General features: G+C 43.3%; 1 protein-coding gene across 1 annotated transcript; it reads right to left on the bottom strand.

The window, feature by feature from the left end:
* Window positions 1-84: 84 nt before the first annotated feature.
* On the bottom strand, window positions 85-17,450 carry LOC106613848 (MAP kinase-interacting serine/threonine-protein kinase 2). The gene is made up of 14 exons (XM_014216520.3): window positions 17,298-17,450; window positions 16,469-16,673; window positions 15,916-16,003; window positions 15,646-15,747; window positions 15,443-15,540; window positions 13,002-13,081; window positions 12,698-12,771; window positions 12,401-12,505; window positions 11,944-11,999; window positions 11,624-11,719; window positions 4,803-4,997; window positions 4,401-4,565; window positions 4,231-4,271; window positions 85-4,086 (listed from the first exon to the last, which is right to left on the bottom strand). The coding sequence occupies exons 2-14, from the start codon at window positions 16,517-16,519 to the stop codon at window positions 3,813-3,815; spliced, it is 1,425 nt and encodes a 474-aa protein (XP_014071995.2). The 5' UTR covers window positions 16,520-16,673; window positions 17,298-17,450; the 3' UTR covers window positions 85-3,812.
* Between the last annotated feature and the right edge of the window lie 1,411 nt (window positions 17,451-18,861).

The raw sequence follows: 18,861 nt of genomic DNA, 5'->3' as shown, positions 1-18,861 counted from the left end.
TTTTGAAAAACTCAAGGGGTGTGCATTTTCTGAAGGCATTAAGTATTCTTAACAGAAGAAAAAAAAAAAAAAAGCAACAAAAAGTGGTTCAAAGCATTTTTATTGTATCTTTAGAAAAACACAAAATTCTGCAACAGTCAAATGTTGCTTTACGTGAACTGCAAAATCAGTCACATGGTACAGTAAAGTGCTTATTTAAAATCAATGTTTGTCTGATGTAATATGTACTTTCCAACATTTTTCCCCATCAATATTTTTGGGCTGGGAGAGGTTAAAAACAAGTATCAACAACACTCAAGAGAAGCCTCAAGGCTTGAGGATATCATAACCACATGGTAGAAAAACAAATCTACATGTTACCTCCCTCAAACGCAACTATTTATAAAAAAAAAATATTTAATGTGAATGTAAAAAAAATGCATTGCTGGTGGGCTACATTCAAATTGTGGGGAAGTGGATTATGGCTCTCCAGTTGACTTTATAAAAGGTCTTACAAAAAGCTAAAAAAAAACAACAAATATTTAAAAAGCTAGGCATAGCTTGTATTCATTCTCTCCAAATAAAAAGGCAGTCCAAAACTACTGCATTGGGTAAAAGTAGAAATGATTATGACGAAGGCAACTCATACCTTAATTATATCTAAAGAGTACTTCCCAAGTCTTTGTGCATTTCTGAGAATCCCAACAAAACGTAGAGAAAAACATTAGATACTTTTTTTAAAAGTAGAAACTGAATTGAATATGTATTTTGAAAACCCTAAAGACCGCCTTACTTAGCTTAATGCTTTTGTTCAGATTCTTGATAGCAAGGTAGTTTCACAAACAAAGAAAACAGCTGCATACACATTCAAGTAAGTCTTACTATAAGACATAAAACCCCCACAAAGATGCATTGGTAGAAGGTTTCTTTAAAAGATTACAATCAGTGTCCTATTATGAGCATAATGGGTCATTCCTCCCCCCCCCCCCCCTCCAAGAGTTCCACACTGCGGTGCTGGCAACACATGGACATTCATGAGTTTAGTAGTTTCTTACTCCTTGAGAATGCGTGCTCGTGTCAAAAACCTGTGAGAAACCTCAGATCAAAACACTTGTTTTCATGACTTTTACCCTCTTTGGCAAATGGCTACAGTGTCTTGAGACCATCACCGTAAAATAATTGTTACATTTCAGAAAGAGCCTAACTTGTTTCCAAACAGATAGTTACCAACACTTTCACATACAAAACAGTAAAAGCCTTCACTGGGCATTAATTATTTCGCTCCAGATACAAATAAATGTTTAATAAAAAAAAAAATTAAACTACTTTTCCTCATCTCACATCCTCTTGTACATTCAACACTTTAGAAAAAACATCCGGTGTTCCACCTGAACGCCACATGCAGGTCGACATAAAACTAAAATATCAGTGGCACATTTAAACATTGACATGGAGTTAAACATAAATAAAGTAAACTTTTAAAATAACTGATTAATTACAGCTACATAGCATCAGAACACTTTTTCTTCGGAATGCTTTTCCATTTTGTAATAATTTTTTCTCCTCAATAGTCTCCTTCACCATGTTTTATGCAAAGTTATGATGCAGTTTAGAAGCATTCTGAGAGGGTGTGTGTCACATTATAGAGGACAGTATCAGGTTACCCTGTTAACGGAAAAGCCTGATTGGATTTGAAACCTGATCTCGGAACAAATACAATAGCTAAGTCACAGCGGCCAAAATGTGCTTTTCTAACCCTGCTATGCTTGACAGGTTATGACAGCCATGGCATAGAATTACTTCACACTAACCAGCAGTCAAATTACTTAAAATGTATTAGATGTGAACATCTAAATGGTCTAATGACCAGGGTAGCGTCAGGCAAACCCCTTTGAAGTGTCGGCGGCGTATACAACTAAGCTGGATCAAGGAGTTAGCCAGCTAACGTGCCTAAATGTTCAGAAATTACTTTTTTTTTTTTTTAAAGAGAAGCTTGAAATGGAAAGTCTCATTAGCTAGGTTTCCATCCAATTAGCGACAGATTTTCATGTAAATATTCGGAAACTTTGCAGAAAAACAAATACGCGCATTTTCTCCAGAGATGGGTTTCCATCAAGTTGACCTGTTGAGGATAAAATGCTGTACGTGATGACGTAGTGCACATACAAATAACTTTTGCGGTTAAATTCCCATGTACCAAATACAAGTTTCCATCGCATTTGCAATTGATGGTTTTGTCAACAAAATAAAAAATGGTGTTGTATTGCAAATATGCCCACTGGTCTTGGTACATGTGCTCTAGTCAACAGCTTGCAGATACAATGCTGGTAGGATAGCCTACATGAGATTATGGACAAAATAGCAAGATGTGTCAAAAAGCAGCCAAGCACGATCATCATGTTTCCAGAATAAGACCCTCGATATTTATTGGAAAGGAGCAATCAAAATTACTGAATGTGCTTTCGCCACCTTGTGATGTTAATTTATGTCATCTGTAGCCTAATAAACGACATTCTTGGAGTCGTAGTGGGCGGACCACAACATATCGCATGACTCCAAGTTTACTACAATATGTTATATCAATATTTGCGCATAAAAAGGCATTTGCGTCGCCATTTCCTCACATAATAAATTGTACTGACAAATCTCACCTTATCTATCATATTTTGTTTAAACATTTGTTAAAGTTCACTGACAAATTTGCCGTTTCCGTAAGGCCTGCCGTGACATTTATCAGACATGCAATTAAAAGGGGAAAAAAAGAAATTGCATAAAAAGTCTGGATGGAAACATGGTTAGTGACTAATCCAAAAAACATTATGTTTAGCTTTCTTAATGAACAAGAAATCAAGTAATTTCTGGTTTTTAATCCAAGTTAGTGGGCTAATTTATTTATCCTGCCTTGTAGTATACCTATCTGGTATCAAATTAGTTACATGCACCAAGAACTTTGGGTTGGTGCATAAAGCCTCTTGCAGAGGCAGGCGAAACAAATGTAATTCAACCCCTACTGCATCGTAGAAATTCAGGAGGAATGGATGTTGAATGATGCATGGCCAGTGCTAGTTTAAATTAATTATGCCAATCTATGAAACTGAATTGGTAGACATTGCAGCGTAATAAGGGCTGGTTATAGATACACATTCTCTGGTACTAGAGGCTCAAGTGCACAGACACAAGGTTTTGTACTGTGGGCATAACTTTCTACAGAGGAGGCTTAGTTGAAGAGGAATGTATCCATTAAGATAATGCAAAAGAATCTGAAAGCTTTGAAAGTCCCAGCCAAACAATGGACTACACCAGGACCTAACAGCATCCGCTTCCAGCATTCTGAACTCTACACTGAAACCCTCCACATCATCTTGGCTATTGCATAAGCATGTATGCATCTGCTGATGGGGCATTCATGCATACAGGCAAAGAGAACATTCCAGGTAAACTTAAGTCACAGTTGATCTAGTTATAACGTGAAAGCAGCACAACAGGTAGTCCTTTGGTGTCTGAGCTTGGTTCAAACTTTCTGCCTTAAACGTAACGAAATGAAAACAGAACTTGAAGAGCGCTCCCATCCACCTCCCAGTCCCTAGCAGACCCAGCAGCATGGATGTGCATGTGTATGCATGCCCTGGCTGATGTGCTTTATAAGTGCTGTTGTGGGGCAGAAGGCAGTTAGGAAACAGACAGCAGGCATGGTAGCGGTCTCCTGTTAATGATGGGGACATGCCTGCAGTCAGTGTGGCTGAAGAGCTGCGGTCAGGTAGCGGCCAGGCTGAGCAGTCGTCTAGAGATCTGAGTTGGGGGGGGGGGGGGGGGGGGGGGGCAAAGGTGGTGGTTTAGGCACATGATGATGTGATGACGAGGGGGGTGAGGAGCTGACTGAGCTCGGAGGCAGAGACGGGCCCAGTCTTCAAGAGGCTGCCCCTCTGCCTGCGCTTGGCCAGCTTTGAGTTGGATGGAGGGGAGAGGCGCATGGAGGTGGAGCTGGCTGTGATGACCATGGGAGCCTCGTCAAGCTGCTGCTGCTCCTCCATCACAGCCTGCTCAGCCAATTGCCGGTTCATGGCCACCGCCTTGCCAGCAAAGAACGTCAGGTCCTTGGCACTGTTTCTGATAGGATGAGACCAAATATAGACATTAACAATGCAGAAGGTGGCACTCCATTTTCAATAGTTGTAATTTCCTATAATGAGTTGATCAGGATACACTACACATACCCCATATCCCCCAGGAACTCTGAAAAGATGAACTCACCTTTGATGTAGGATGGATGTTGGCAGAGTGTCAGAGAAGCCCTATAAAAAAAATATATATATATTTTTTTTAAAGCAGAGGGACCCATTTTGGACAAAAAAAAACCCCAGACCCATTCTACCCACTGAAATGTGTGTCAACGAGTGGGAGGGAGAGCGCGTGAGACTTACCCCCTGCACCCAGGGGTGCTGCAGAACCTGGCCAGCACTCAGGCGGTTCTTGGCGTCCCGAACTAGCAGTTTGGAGATCAGGTCTTTGGCACTTGAGGAGATGTGAGCCCAGTCCTTCTCAGGAAACTCATACTTCCCTTCCTGGATACTCTCGAACAACGTGTTCTGGAGAAGAAATAAGCGCTTTCTTTACCGTCACATAGTAAGGAACGTACAGCTTGAATTTTACAATTGTGCGCAAGCCACAGGTGTCCTATAAATGTACACATGCGTCTAGGACTACTATACTCCCTACTAAACAAACAGAATACAGTTTCAGGAGCACACATGATAAATAAAAGGGAGACAAAGCTAGAGCGAGAATCTGATGCACCCGGAGGTGGTCTTTGCGTCCTTTCTTACCTGGCATGTGTGGCATGGTTCTCCCATATCCCAGCCACAGTCACTGCCGCAGCGGCCCACAAAGGGCGGGTAGCCGCTCAGCAGGATGTAAAGGATGACCCCCAGGCTCCACAGGTCACAGCGCTTGTCATAGTTGGTGGCCTCCTCACTGAAGGCCTCCACCACCTCAGGGGCCATGTACTCTGCTGAGCCACACTGTAGGAAACAGACAGATTGCAGGGTTAGTTAGCTCTGGTCTGGGAACAGTCAACTCCCACCTGAGGCTACTGCTGCAGCTATATAAAACAGCTGAATGTAATATGCGAGTTCAACAGTGAAAAGGAAAAACAAGTCTATGCTGTCCAACGTCCCTGAACAAAACATTTCTGCCTGCTCTATTTAGCTGACGTCTCTGCACAGAAGAATAAGCCTGTATGAGAGTCACATGGTAGACAGCAGCTCTGGGCTAAACTACAGATGGGCTCAAGGGGGGGGGGGGATTATCCACACTGATGAATATCTTTAAGTCCCCCTGCTTTCCAAAACATCTCTGCAGAAAATGTAATGAGGCATGAAGAACATTATGTGCAGTGGGCTGGGAGGTGAGGGCAGTGATGAGTGGGCCATGATCTCAGCACTCGGCTCAAAGCCCACGGTGGACCGACTGATCAGGCTACAGGCTCAGCGTGACTGTGGGATGTGAAACTAGGCCAAACACTGAGCTAGGAAAAGAGGATTGTCGGTGGGTCAGTCTAAGAAAGCCTAGCACAGTTGCATAACTCCGTCAAACAAACACCCTATGGTGTTTTAATACTTTGAGCAGGGATGAAGGAATGTGTGGGTTGCTAGTTCAGCAGGACAGGAGAACAAAGTCATTCCTTAGGAGTTGGCTGCCCTCAGTGCCCTGCTCAGATTTAATTAGCTTCTCTTCTGTTTACCTTCAGAGAAACTGAACAACCTCTTGGCAAATAGTACATCTGACTTCCATGTCAAGCAAGCAGTGTGTTAAGAAGCAGTGCGGCTTGGCGGGTCATGTTTCGGAGGATGCATGTCTCGACCTTCACTTCTCCAGAGACTGCTGAAGCGATGAGACAATTGGATATCACAAAACTGCGGTAAAAATTACAATAATCAACAAACATGATGATTCCTCAATCTGTGGAGTTAGATTGACCAGACCATAGAAACTAAACCCAGAGCTCAGGTCAGGACAAGTATCAAGGACACCCTTTCAACACTCCTGATTGGCTAGCTAGCTTTATCATGAATGGTGCTTTGGTTGAAGGAGACACCAAGATAACCTCTGGTAAACCAAATGTTCATAAAACCCAAACAACTTGAGCCTGCTGCAACACCATGGCTCTGAACAGCTGTTTTTGTGGGGGGGGGGGTGTTTAAAGCTGACACAGGGGTGTACGTTTACTTCAAAATCACATTCCTCTAGCCGAGGAGAGGCTGGAGTGGTCTGTTTGCACACAGCTAGCCTCTATTGTGAGCCCTGGTCCAGCTGTCACCCCAGCTCTGTCCCACTGCACTTTATGGAATGTAAATTCACAGTGCAGGACTCAGCAGACAAAGCCTAGTCTGTTGGCCAGCAAGCCCCAACCCCTGCACAGCTGGTTGCCTTCCTTAACACTCCCAGATTCAGGTCAAATCCAACCCTCATGGAAAAACCACCACACTGCCAGCTAAAACACAACAGCATCATGGAAAAAAATATATTTCTGTCCACCAAGGTGCTTTAGAGGAGTAATGGGATTATGATCATCAAGAGTACTCATGTTTCAGAGCTCCCTTCAAAAACATGGCTAAGCCCAGCAGTCAGAGATAGGCTGGCTAGACTATGACTGCTCAAGGCACTGATAAGGGTGTGGGGCAGCTAAAGGGGGTAAAATGAGAGCTCAGCTCAACTGATACCTGTACAGCTGCAGGTTTCTAGAGTTGCTAAACATAACCATGCTGGTGCAATACTGCTGAAGACTTGCATCAGTCTCAAACCATCCTGCTGTGACACAGATAGTGGTTAATCAGCTGACGTCTGTAGATTTGTTGGTGAACTCAACCTGGGGCTTTCCTAACCATGTGACCAGTCAGCCCATACAGTCATGTGACAACACAGCGGTTGTTTGAGGACTGCTTACAGAAAGAGGAGTTGGTCTTTCATCAGCACCTCAGCTGCACCAGAGTGCCTGACAAACCTATGACAACTTCTGTGAATTCCCCTTAAGGTGCAGCACAGGCCTGTGTGTGTGTGTGTGTGTGTTCATACTGCTACACAGCCCCATGCCAATCTGTTTTCACCACTAAGTTCTCAGGAAACCACGAACATGATTCTCAGAAAAGAGACCAGCTCTTCCCTAAAATTCACCCCCCTTGCCACCTGAAGTCTTTCAACCTCTACAAGTACAGTAAACAAATTGTCTTAGTGTGCCTTTTATCAAATTAAATTTACTCAAGCACATGAAAAATATGTAAGTATTATGAAACTAATATATATATATGAGAATAACATGGCCTAAGTGCAGACATGCGGGGGGGGGGGGGGGGGGGGGGGTGAGGAAGAGAAATGAAAATCAGATAACATTGCCCCTGCGATGAGGCGAAAGAAAAACAAGGGCGAGCGTATGAGCAGCTCTGGGCACACACACACGTCACTCCCCCCCCCCCCCCCCCCCCCCCACTCCCCCTGGCTCAGCCAATCAAAGCACAGTTGCTAGGTACAAGGGCAAGACTCAATTTCTATAGCTTCAGACATGGGGCTTTTGTTTCATGAACACAAAGAGAAATGCAGGCTTGCACAAATGTGGTGAGAGAAAGTGGGTGGCAATTACAGTGAGAAGAGACCGGAGGGTGGGTAGCAATGTTATTTCTGTTTCTGCATGTTACAGCTCAAGTGATACCAGAGAAATGCAGCAGAGGCTCAGTGAAGGGAGACATTGTTTTGTTCCAATTACCGTTCCAAGGAAAATAAGGTTCTCATTCAGCCACTTCCACATACCATAGTTTAGCCTCGCTGTCTGTGCAATCTGTTCCCTGTAGCCTTAATCCTACAAGGATATTACATCTAGTTCTTTCCACAGGAATGACAAAATACCTTAATTTTTAAAAAGGCTGACCCGACCCAGGGCAATCTCTTAGATAAAGACCAGGCGCTTGTTGAAACCAGAGGTGGATGCAGGCAAGGTGAGGGAGAGAGCAGAGACCCAACATCATAGAGGGGGAGACCACTCAGCACTCACGCCACCTAGTCGGTCTCCAACATTGGCCAAATGTGCGAGTGTGACCCACCCCATCACACCACAGACTAAACCCATGAGACCCCTGGCCCCACAACTATTCTACCAAGGGGCCAGGGCAGAGCTGGCCCACCAACAGGCTGCTAAAGCTAGGTCAGGTTCCAATGCAAAATCCACCACCCCCTACATTTCTCCTCTTGCTAGCCTGGACAGGCTAACACCCATATCCCTTCCTCTGACAGCTATGGGAAAAGGGGCAAATAATGAGATGGGTTCCCTTTACATTTTAATCATTCCAATAACTGCCATTCCGGGTTCAAAATAGTTATTTTGACAAAACGTGGGGTTAAACCATCATAACCCCATGTGCCTCACCATTTCCACTGATAAGTAGAAGGATGTGGACATTAGACTTCTGGGAATTCGAATGGAGCAATCCAGATATCCAAGCCTAGGAGCTGCCAGATAGGAGAGCGCACCGGGGGGGGTTGGGTTGGTACACACACACTGCCTGAGAGTCAAATCCCCAGGTGACACCACTGGGGAGCGGCATCATAAAAACACCCTGCATATTATCTACCTGCCTCAGGGAAACAGCCAGCGGCAGAGCATGTGACCGACTAACCTCACCGGGGCTTTGTGCCACGTCCTATAAATCACACCTGCCTTTTAGGGACGCGCACCGGTCCCTGATTCAAATGTTTCAGATAAGACTGCATCAGTCCGCAAACCCCAAACCGATCCAAATGTAACATGCACCAGTCAGAAAACAAAATAGATTCAATCGCTACAAATTGCTAATTCATTCCAATTACCTTTTTCTACCTTCTGAAAATACCTCATATTTAGTGACAACTGACACATCCTCTCCTTCAGTGTGGAACTAAGCATGTAACTGTGATGACAGTCACTGAGCTACAAGTCACTTTTCATGCCAAACAACCATAGGGAATATCAATAATCTAGTCACAGTGCCCAGCTTTGCACGCTGACCACTGGGAGTCAGGTGCCGGAGACAACTACCAGAGACCACTCATCTGGCTATACCTGCTGAAGGGGGCTTACAATAGAGTGTTCAGGTTCCCCCCATCAGCAATAGTTTTGCTTTAAGCAATCAGTGTAAATGGTCATTTCTCGATATGAAATTATCACATTTTCATTGTATAACAAGGAATCACTTTTGCGAGGTGCACTGCATGGCCAAAGCTGGCGGAGAAAGGAAGCACGACAAACTTTGAACCAGTCAATTTTGAGATGGGGTGAAATCTAATGTTGTGCTATACACTACCGTTCAAAAGTTTGGGGTCACTTAGAAATGTCCTTGTTTTCCATGAAAACATACACAAAATGAAGATGACATGGTTATAAATAATGATTTAATTTAAATAATATTTGTCCTTCAAACTTGGCTTTTGTCAAAGTATCCTCCATTTGCAGCAGTTACAGCCTTGCAGACCTTTGGCATTCTAGTGTCAATTTGTTGAGGTAATCTGAAGAGATTTCACCCCATGCTTCCTGAAGCACCTCCCACAAGTTGGATTGGCTTGATGGGCACTTCTTACATACCATTCGGTCAAGCTGCTCCCACAACAGCTCAATAGGGTTGAGACCCGGTGACTGTGCCACTCCATTATAGACAGAATACCAGCTGACTCCTTCTTCCCTAAATAGTTCTTGCATAAGGGCGGCAGGGTAGCCTAGTGGTTAGAGCGTTGGGCTAGTAACCCGAAAGGTTGCAAGTTCGAATCCCTAAGCTGTCGTTCTGCCCCTGAACAAGGCAGTTAACCCACTGTTCCTAGGCCGTCATTGAAAATAAGAATTTGTTCTAAACTGACTTGCCTTGTTAAATAAAGGTAAAATAAAAATTGTTTGGAGCTGTGCTTTGGGTCATAAGAGGAAATTGGCTCCAATTAAGTGCCGTCCACAGGGTATGGCATGGCATTGCAAAATGGAGTGAGACCTTCAAGATCCCTTTTACACTGTACAAATCTCCCACTTCACCACCAAAGCACCCCCAGACCATTACATTGCCTCCGCCATGCTTGACAGATGGCGTCAAGCACTCCTCCAGCCTATTTTCATTTTTTCTACATCTCACGAATGTTCTTCTTTTGTAATCCGACCACCTCAAACTTAGATTTGTCTGTCCATAACACTTTTTTCAATTTTCCTTTGTCCAGTGTGTTCTTTTGCCCATCTTAATCTTTTATTTTTTTTTGGCCAGTCTGAGATATGGCTTTTTCTTTGCAACTCTGCCTAGAAGGCCAGCATCCCAAAGTCGCCTCTTCACTGTTGACGTTGAGACTGGTGTTTTGTAGGTACCATTTAATGAAGCTGCCAGTTGAGGACTTGTACGGCATCTGTTTCTCAAACTAGACACTAATGTACTTGTCCTCTTGCTCAGTTGTGCACTGGGCCTCCTTACTCTTCTCCCTATTCTGGTTAGAGCCAGTTTGCGCTGTTCTGTGAAGGGAGTAGTACACAGCGTTGTACTAGATCTTCAGTTTCTTAGCAATTTCTCACATGGAAAAGCCTTCATTTCTCAGAACAAGAATAGACTGACGAGTGTCAGAAGAAAGGTCTTTGTTTCTGGCCATTTTGAGCCTGTAATCAAACCCACAAATGCTGATTCTCCAGATACTCAAAGTCTAAAGCAGGCCAGTTTATTTCTTTAAAAACAGGACAACAGTTTTCAGCTGTGCTAACATAATTGCAAAAGGGTTTTCTAATGATCAATTAGCCTTTTAAAATTATAAACTCGGATTAGCTAACAACGTGCCATTGGAACACAGGAGTGATGGTTGCTGATAATGGGCCTCTGTACGCCCATGTAGATATTCCATTCCATTTTTTTTTTATTTATTTTTTTAAGTCTGCCGTTTCCAGCTACAATAGTCATTTACAACATTAACAATGTCTACACTGCATTTCTGATCTATTTTAAATAGACAAATTTTGCTTTTCTTTCAAAAACAAGGACATACCTAATAGACCCCAAACCTTTGAATGGTAGTGTATGTTCATTGGCTATGTCATAGCTAAATTTGTAAATATCGATACATTACTAGCTCAAACACTTAATCTGCAAAAATGACAAGTTAGAGAGTGATTGTAATTTCAGAACCAAAGTGGGGGGGGGGGGGGCATAGGCTAAATTGCGCCCCCCCCCCCCCCCCCCCCGCAATTTGATAGTGATAGTGTGGTGGTAGATGCCTAGTCTCCCTTATGTCTCAGATGCCTTCAGCATATACACCATAGATATACATAATTTACACCCACACAAGTCAGCACAGACAGATCCAGCTCATGAGCTCCATCAACAGCAGAATTTAGCACAGAAAATGAATATGTTTATGCAACAAATGTCAGTAAATCACATCCATTCGTTCTCTAGTCAAACCAAAATGCACCGAATCGTTTCAAACTAAAATGTACCGTTTTGGAGCCCATGTATTTAGATACGTATCGAATCGTCTTGAAAGGGAACGATGCAGATCCCTACTGCCTTCCATAGAATTTCTGTTTCCCTCCCATACTATTTATACATGCAGTCAAAATGAATCAAGGTGAACTGGACTGGCACAACAGTGTAGTAGACTGACTGACCGGAGTGAGGAGCTCTGGGGTGGAGATGGGTGAGCTGTCGCTGTTCAGTTTGATCCCACTGCCCAGGTCAAAGTCACAGATCTTCACAGGAGAGATCTACAGAGGAAGGCACGTTTTAGATGTTACAAAATCATCCTTTCTTCTGATGCCGCTCAAGAGATTAGTGACCAAAGTTCAGGGTGTTGGTTGTTGTTTATGCCTTTCATTGGGTATGATAGCACTTTAGGAAGGTGACTTACTGGCAATTATACTTAACTTCAGATTAGCGTGCCCTTGTGTCAGTGACTAAAGATATCAGACACCCAGCAATGGAAATGTACCTTGTCCACGTGCTCACACAAGATGTTTTCCGGCTTCAGATCTCTATGTGCCATTCCTTTAAAAAGGAAAAAAATAAAATTAAAATAAAAAGTGGTGTCATTCTGAGGTATGGTGAATTAAACAGTACGGGTGGGTTGTATTTTGGCATGTGTCAAATGACCAGCATGGGCCACTGCTAGGAATCACAGGGGCCCTATGGCTGACCTTTGACCCAACAGCCCAGGTGTGGAACAGACACACGAGACCTTAAGCCCATTTATTATACCCAGGAGTACAGTGGGCCGAGCCTTACAACCATCTGCTGAAACCAGATCAGATAGTTGCAGTGCAAAGCCCTCGTGAGACACGCCAGCCCATCTCCAGGCCCTTCCCAGTACCAATGTGAAACCCAATCCTCCCCCTTGGCCTGGCAGGCAAGCCCTGGGCTGTAGCTCGACCCTGCTGGAGGACGCTTACCTTTGTTATGCAGGAAGTCCAGAGCGCTGGCGATGTCCTGCACCACAACGCAGGCTTCCTGCTCGCTAAAGTGTTGTCTCCTGTGGATGTGAGCCAGGACCGAACCTGTGGGTCAACAAGACTTACTACTCTGCTCCCTTACATTGTCTTGTTTAAAAAGTGTCTGTATTAAGCTACACCGACCAATTCAATGAGACGCATGCAAGAGGAAATGGTGCATTTTACTATAGCATTACATTAGCCCCTGAGACTGGTGGTGAGTGTTCAGAGCATTTAAGCCTGGTTAGAAGCACTCACCTCCTCTTAGCATTTCAAACACCAAGTAAAACTTGTCTTCCTCCTCGAAGAACTCCACCAGCTCCAGGATGTTTCTGCAGTGAAGGAAACAGGACACAGTCATTATGTGGTCACACAATTATAACCATTACTAAAAAAAATATATCAGTCTGGAAATATTTGTATTTAATAGCTGGAAATACTTGACGCAGAGCATTACTCATTTAGTGCCAAGAGCATTTTGTGAAGTAAGGTACACTGCTTTCTACAACAACAAAAGTGTCAGAAGTCAGCCATGTGGTTGACATTTAGGCAGTAATCTTACCTGTGACCCTGGCACTGGTACAGCATCTCCACCTCCCTGAAGACGCGACTGCGGCTGTGACCAGGTCTCTTCTCAATGATCTGGAGTGGAGGAGTCTGGGTTAGGGGAATAGGCTTCCAACCACCATGTATGTATCATACTGTGCCCTTAGCCCCACTTCCCCCTCACCACTTTAGGCACAGCTAGGACGAAGGGTTAACCTAATTCTGAGGTTGCCTAGTGCCTACCCACCCAGACAGCCAATAGATTAAGAATCACAGCACCACACCTCTAAACATAGTACAAGTGTGTAACCTATATTGCAAAAAGGGGCAAAGGGTTCATCCCATCCATCACAGGCAGCCAGTTCCCAGTTGCATCAACAGAGTGGAGACTAAATTTAGCTGTAGTACCGTTGTAGGCTGCTGCCTGGCAGTCCAGCTTGTTGCAAAGCCAAAAGAGACTGCTGACACTAAAAGCAAATGCCTAAATTTTCCAGCTGCCCCCTCTTATTGTCTGAGGGTGTACGTGACGCTCTTCCTGCTAGCTGGATTAGAGCTGCCATTGAAACGCACCGGGCCAGAGCACAATGTTTCTAGGATTAGAGGCCTGTGTTGACCAAAGCTTTCTCCTGAACACAACTTCCAATGAGTAGCCTCCAAGTAGCAGACACTAGTATTAATTAACTGACAATGGGAGAATTGATAGATGGCTAAATGAATAGCCAACGCATGGGGTGAGCCTCTTTTATCCCTATAGAGGGCTGTGGGGGTTTTACTGTCAGAGATTCACCCAGCAGGGGCTATACATCCCTGCAGCCTGGCCTCATTGAGTCATACTGCAGCTCTGTAAATAAACCCAGACATGTGAATTCCCAGGCAGCCCAGGAGCACTCAGTATGCTGTGCCCCAGGATGGAGCTAGCCAGGCAGGAAAGAAGGCAAGCAGATAGGAGGCCGGCCCCTTCAGTTTGTTTTCCTGCAGCTCTAGCTTTCGTTCTAGTGTTGCAACACTAGAACGTCCAGACGTCGGGAGGGGGAGGGGTAGTTGATGAGGACATCTGGTGTGGGCAGTCAGACCCCTCCAAGCCTCAACTGACCTTCAGACACTGGTTCTCCCACACCCCACCCCCTAGAACCTCCCCATAGGACCCCTCTTAAGTTAACAACTATTACTAGAAAGATCTGAGGGGAACAAATATCATTAATATACTGGATGCAAAAGTAATGTTTGTCTTACAGCATCCCAAGAATCCATACAAAATGTGGAACAAACTAAATCTTACAACACTTCTGCAAAAATGAAAAACATACCAAATTGAATTTCACAACATTTACCTCAAGGCAAAAGGAGGGAGAATGAGTCACAGGAATCTAACAACTGTTTTTCAAACCACACCCCATTTTGTAAGGGGGGGCCAGTGGTGCTAGATGAACAAAAAAAATGTGATAGATGAACAAAAAAAATATAAATAAAGTGAACACGCCAGGTCAAAATCCTTACCCGGGTTTATGCGGGAAATGGCCCCCGACAGAGAGGGCTGCCTCGCTTCTAGTCCTACAAGCATTTCGTTACACCCACAATAACATCTGCTAAACACGTGTATGTAAACAAAAAAATGGTTTTATGTTTTGGCACTGCTGCCAGCACACACACCTCCCACCACTAAGAGCCTGGCTGACGAATGAGAGCAAAGAGAGGGGGTGGAAGTAGCCTTTGGCTGGCTCTTATTGGATGGCGGAGCCAGAAAAACACAGTAAGGGGGAGTTTCTGTGATAGCAGTAGCTAGGTACCCAGTGCCCATTAAAACTACAGCAGCAGCAAAACACTGACAGAGCCTCAGACATCTGTTAAACAGAACAAAAATGATAAAGTCTGTCTTGAAATGTCCAAAACAAGGTTACAAGAGTACAGTCCACAAATGTAGATGCCAGAGAAGACTGGGTAAAGAGGGGCAGCAGGTAGCCTAGTAGTGAGTGTTGGGCCTGTAAGTTAAAGGTTGCTAGATCAAATCCCCAAGCTGACAAGATAAAAATCTGTTGTTCTGCCCCTGAACAAGGCAGTTAACCCACGGTTCCTAGGCCGTCATTGTAAATAAGAATCTGTTCTTCACTCACTTGCCTAGTTAAATAAAGTTAAATAAAAGGAGCAATGCCTTCCTGTGCACAATTCACAGCCTGTGGCTAATGATCAATGTACCATTCCTATATTGAGCGCAAGCCAAGACCCAAACAGCAAAGTAGTGAGACGATAGCAGTCACAGGCCCATGTCAGGAGTGACGCACACTTCAGACACTACCCTCTGAAGTTGGCAATATCCTGGGAAAGCCTTCAATAACCTTTCCTATAAAAATGGGCACATTCCCAAATTCTATACAAACCACTCATTACAATAACAGTCAGGCACTCAATGATATTGGGGTTTCTTTTCAAAGAACTTGTGCAGCATGAGAAAGATCTTACCTTCACAGCATATTCTTTATTGGTAATGAGGTTGATGCAGGTCTGCACTCTTGCATATGCCCCCTCTCCAAGAACCTCTGCCTGCAGCCTGTAGACATCTAGTAGGACACATTAACAAAACATTAAAACTGTAAAAAAATTGCTTTATTTTGTACTATAAACTACAGAATCTGTCCTTTACATGACATAAGAAAATTACTCACCTTCAAATCGGCCAGAGAAGCTGTCAGTTGCCCTGCAACGCTTTTTCTTCTTATTTCTCTTCTTGGCATCAGGGATGTCAATAGGTTGGCTGGAGGGAATATCTACAAAATCACAAAAATATGTAAGAATAATATAGAATTACAGCATGCTACTTAACATAGGAAATGGTACTACAGAGTTTGTGTCTCCCAGGATGCCGTTCTTGACCTATTGGAGTAAGATGAGAACTTCAGAGTTATGGGTTCAGTACAACAAAGGAATGCACTTACCATGTCTATTCGACGACTCAAAATTGAAGTCGGAATCAAGGAGGGATCCATTTTCTGTGAATTCATCAGTCTCAAAGGGATTTTGGCCCTAGATGAGCAGAACAAACCAGTGAATTGAAACTAAAAGTTAGGCCTTGCTCAAAATAACCCACACAATTTATGGTAAAATTAGCAACCTATTTGCTACAGTGGCCATGGTCTCATCCATCACAATATTGAATCAAGCTTCAAGAATTTCACAGCTGATACTGTATCCAGTGTACAATTCTGTGCACTGCCCACTTGTACCCAGGCTTCATATATACAATAACATCTGAACCAATCTGTGCTGTTATGCCATTTAAAAACATTGTCCAAGTAGGCCAGCTTAACAGTCTCCCTCTAACTCAATTAGTCATTATCCATATCTGCATGTGTGCACTATAAACATTGGTAGCAAGGACACACGTTTGTCACCCAGTGTGAAGACATGTAGTTAAATATAGCAAGATGGAGTCTGGTCTCACTTTTCCCATCTTGTAACCAATGCAATCTAATAGAAACACTCATTCACCTTGAAAGAGTTATGGAATCCAGTGACTTCGCTGATCATATTTTGCACCATTCTGTTTTGATGAGGGACTGATGGCGACTGCAGCGTTTATGTGGTATCAAATTACACTCTCCCAAAACAAAATGTTTCTTTTAGAGAGAATGCAGCAAATTATCGCTGGGCTGTCTGGTCAAGATGATGCTGTGCTTTCAACCAGACGGGAGCACTGTGGTAAAAAAAAAATTATATATATATATATATATATATATATATATATATATATATATATATATATATATATATATATATATATATATATATATATATATATATATATATATATATATAAACATTACACAACAATCGGGAATATTTTACAACAATAGCCTAGTTAGGCCTATCAAGCTAGACATGGGGTGAAACATGGGAAAAAATATTTCGTTACGTTAACGAGTAGCTGTAATATTACATTAAAAAAAAAAATAGTACACCCAATTTAAATAACACAGCTAGACCCGTTGTCTGTTGTCAAAACACGTTTACTGAACCCACGCTGCGCTAGTAGAAGCAAACACTGTCCGTGACTAGCTAGCTAGTTAGTTAATCAATCGCATCAATATCCTGAAATGAATTAACAACGGAGTCAAACGACTAAACAAGCTAAGCGTGAAGAAATATGTAAATGGTATTTTAAATCAATGAATCGATTTGGCTAGCCAAATAGCTAGTTAACTGTTAGTTACTTATGCTGACGCGCTGTCAACCATCGACAAAGCATTACTTTCGATATAACTCCGTGTAGAAAGGACGTCAAACCAAAGTAACTATCGACAAACTACTTTTAATTTACCCCGTTTTCGTTTTTCACAGCTCCAGTGTTAAAGCCGTTATTTGACCCACTGCTTTCATCAACGCTGCAGAGATGGTCGAGGGGAAGCCAGATCGTGAGTGTGTGGAAGATGGAACGAAATGCATCCCGACAAGGCTTTTTAATCTCACGACTGTTTCCGCCCACTTCTCGGTTCATCCAGCCCCTTCGGTTACTCGCACCCTAAACACAACAACAGTCCGTTGGTTCATCACATGGGCTGGGATTAGGAATTACGTGTGTTCTCGTTGAGTGGCGCAGCGGTAGAAGACACTGCATCTCAGTGCAATAGGCGTAACGACAGGCCGTGGTTCGAATCCAGGCCGTGATTGGGAGTCCCATAGATTTGTCTCGTTAAATAAAACATATTTCTGATTCCATTTCAGCCAATAGCATCTTTCCTTACACCTTCTCATGAATTAGGTAGGTGTGCAAGCAGACACAGCCTTTCACCACATTGTGGAGATTCTGCCTCGTTGTTTTCTTCTATAAAGCATTTTCAGTGTGCTAGGTTTTAGGAGAGGGGACAAAAATGGAACTGGGTGAGAGTGGATTGCTTTGTTCCCCCTGAGTTCCAGTGAAGAGGCATGCTGGAATGAAGAGGATGTAGACTAGTGTGTGTTTAGGACACAAACAATGATCATGTTTATTCAGGTGTAGGCCTATCGTGTTCTGTCAGACATGGCAAGAGACGCATTTCAGCAATAGCATAAGGCTAAGTATTTTTCACAATCGATTCTGAATAAAAAGTGCCAGCCAGACAGTTATCCTACTCAGGGAATTCTGTTTCTGTGTCCTTACCGAGTGTAACAAAGTTCATCTTACACTGACTGGACTTCTACGGATAATAGCCTATGCATTTCACTAATCCGTATTACTTAGGCAGGCTGGCAATGACAAATTGCAATAGGGATACACGACATAGACTGACCAGGTGAATCCAGGTGAAAGTGATGATCTGTTTTTGATGTCACTTGTTAAATATACTTCAATCAGTGAAGGGGAGGAGACACTTTAAAGATGGAATTTTAAGCCTTGAGACAATTGAGACATGGATTGTGTATGTGTTGAATGGGCAAGACAAAAGATTTATGTGCCTTTGAACGGGGTGTGGTAGTAGGTGTCAGGCGCACCGGTTTGTGTCAAGAACTGAAACAGCGCTGGTTTTTCACACTCACAGTTTCCCGTGTGTATCAAGAATGGTAAGGTGCAACTCAGTATTAGGAAGGTGCTCCTAATGTTTGGTATACTCAGTTTATGTGAATGCACACACACACACACACACACACACACACACACACTAGTTTAGTGCAACATACATGTCATTTACAGGGCTATTCATTGATGGAGACTAGAGGAGGACAGTAAAATATTAGTAGTATAGGACTCTTCATCCAGTGGCAATTTTAGCATGTAAATCTTGGTGGGGTAAACAAAAAACAAACATTTGGGATACATGCCAGCAAAGCCACTACACAACACTAAACAAAACATTAATTGCACTATAACGGTGACAAACGGTGCACACAAACGGTTAAGGCCTACA

This window comes from Salmo salar, chromosome 10 (assembly GCF_965601325.2).
Source record: "Salmo salar chromosome 10, fSalSal1, whole genome shotgun sequence".
In the NCBI taxonomy this organism is placed as follows: Eukaryota; Metazoa; Chordata; class Actinopteri; order Salmoniformes; family Salmonidae; genus Salmo; species Salmo salar.
The sequence above is the reverse complement of the archived record's forward strand: the minus strand, read 5'-3'. Positions and strand labels throughout refer to the sequence as shown.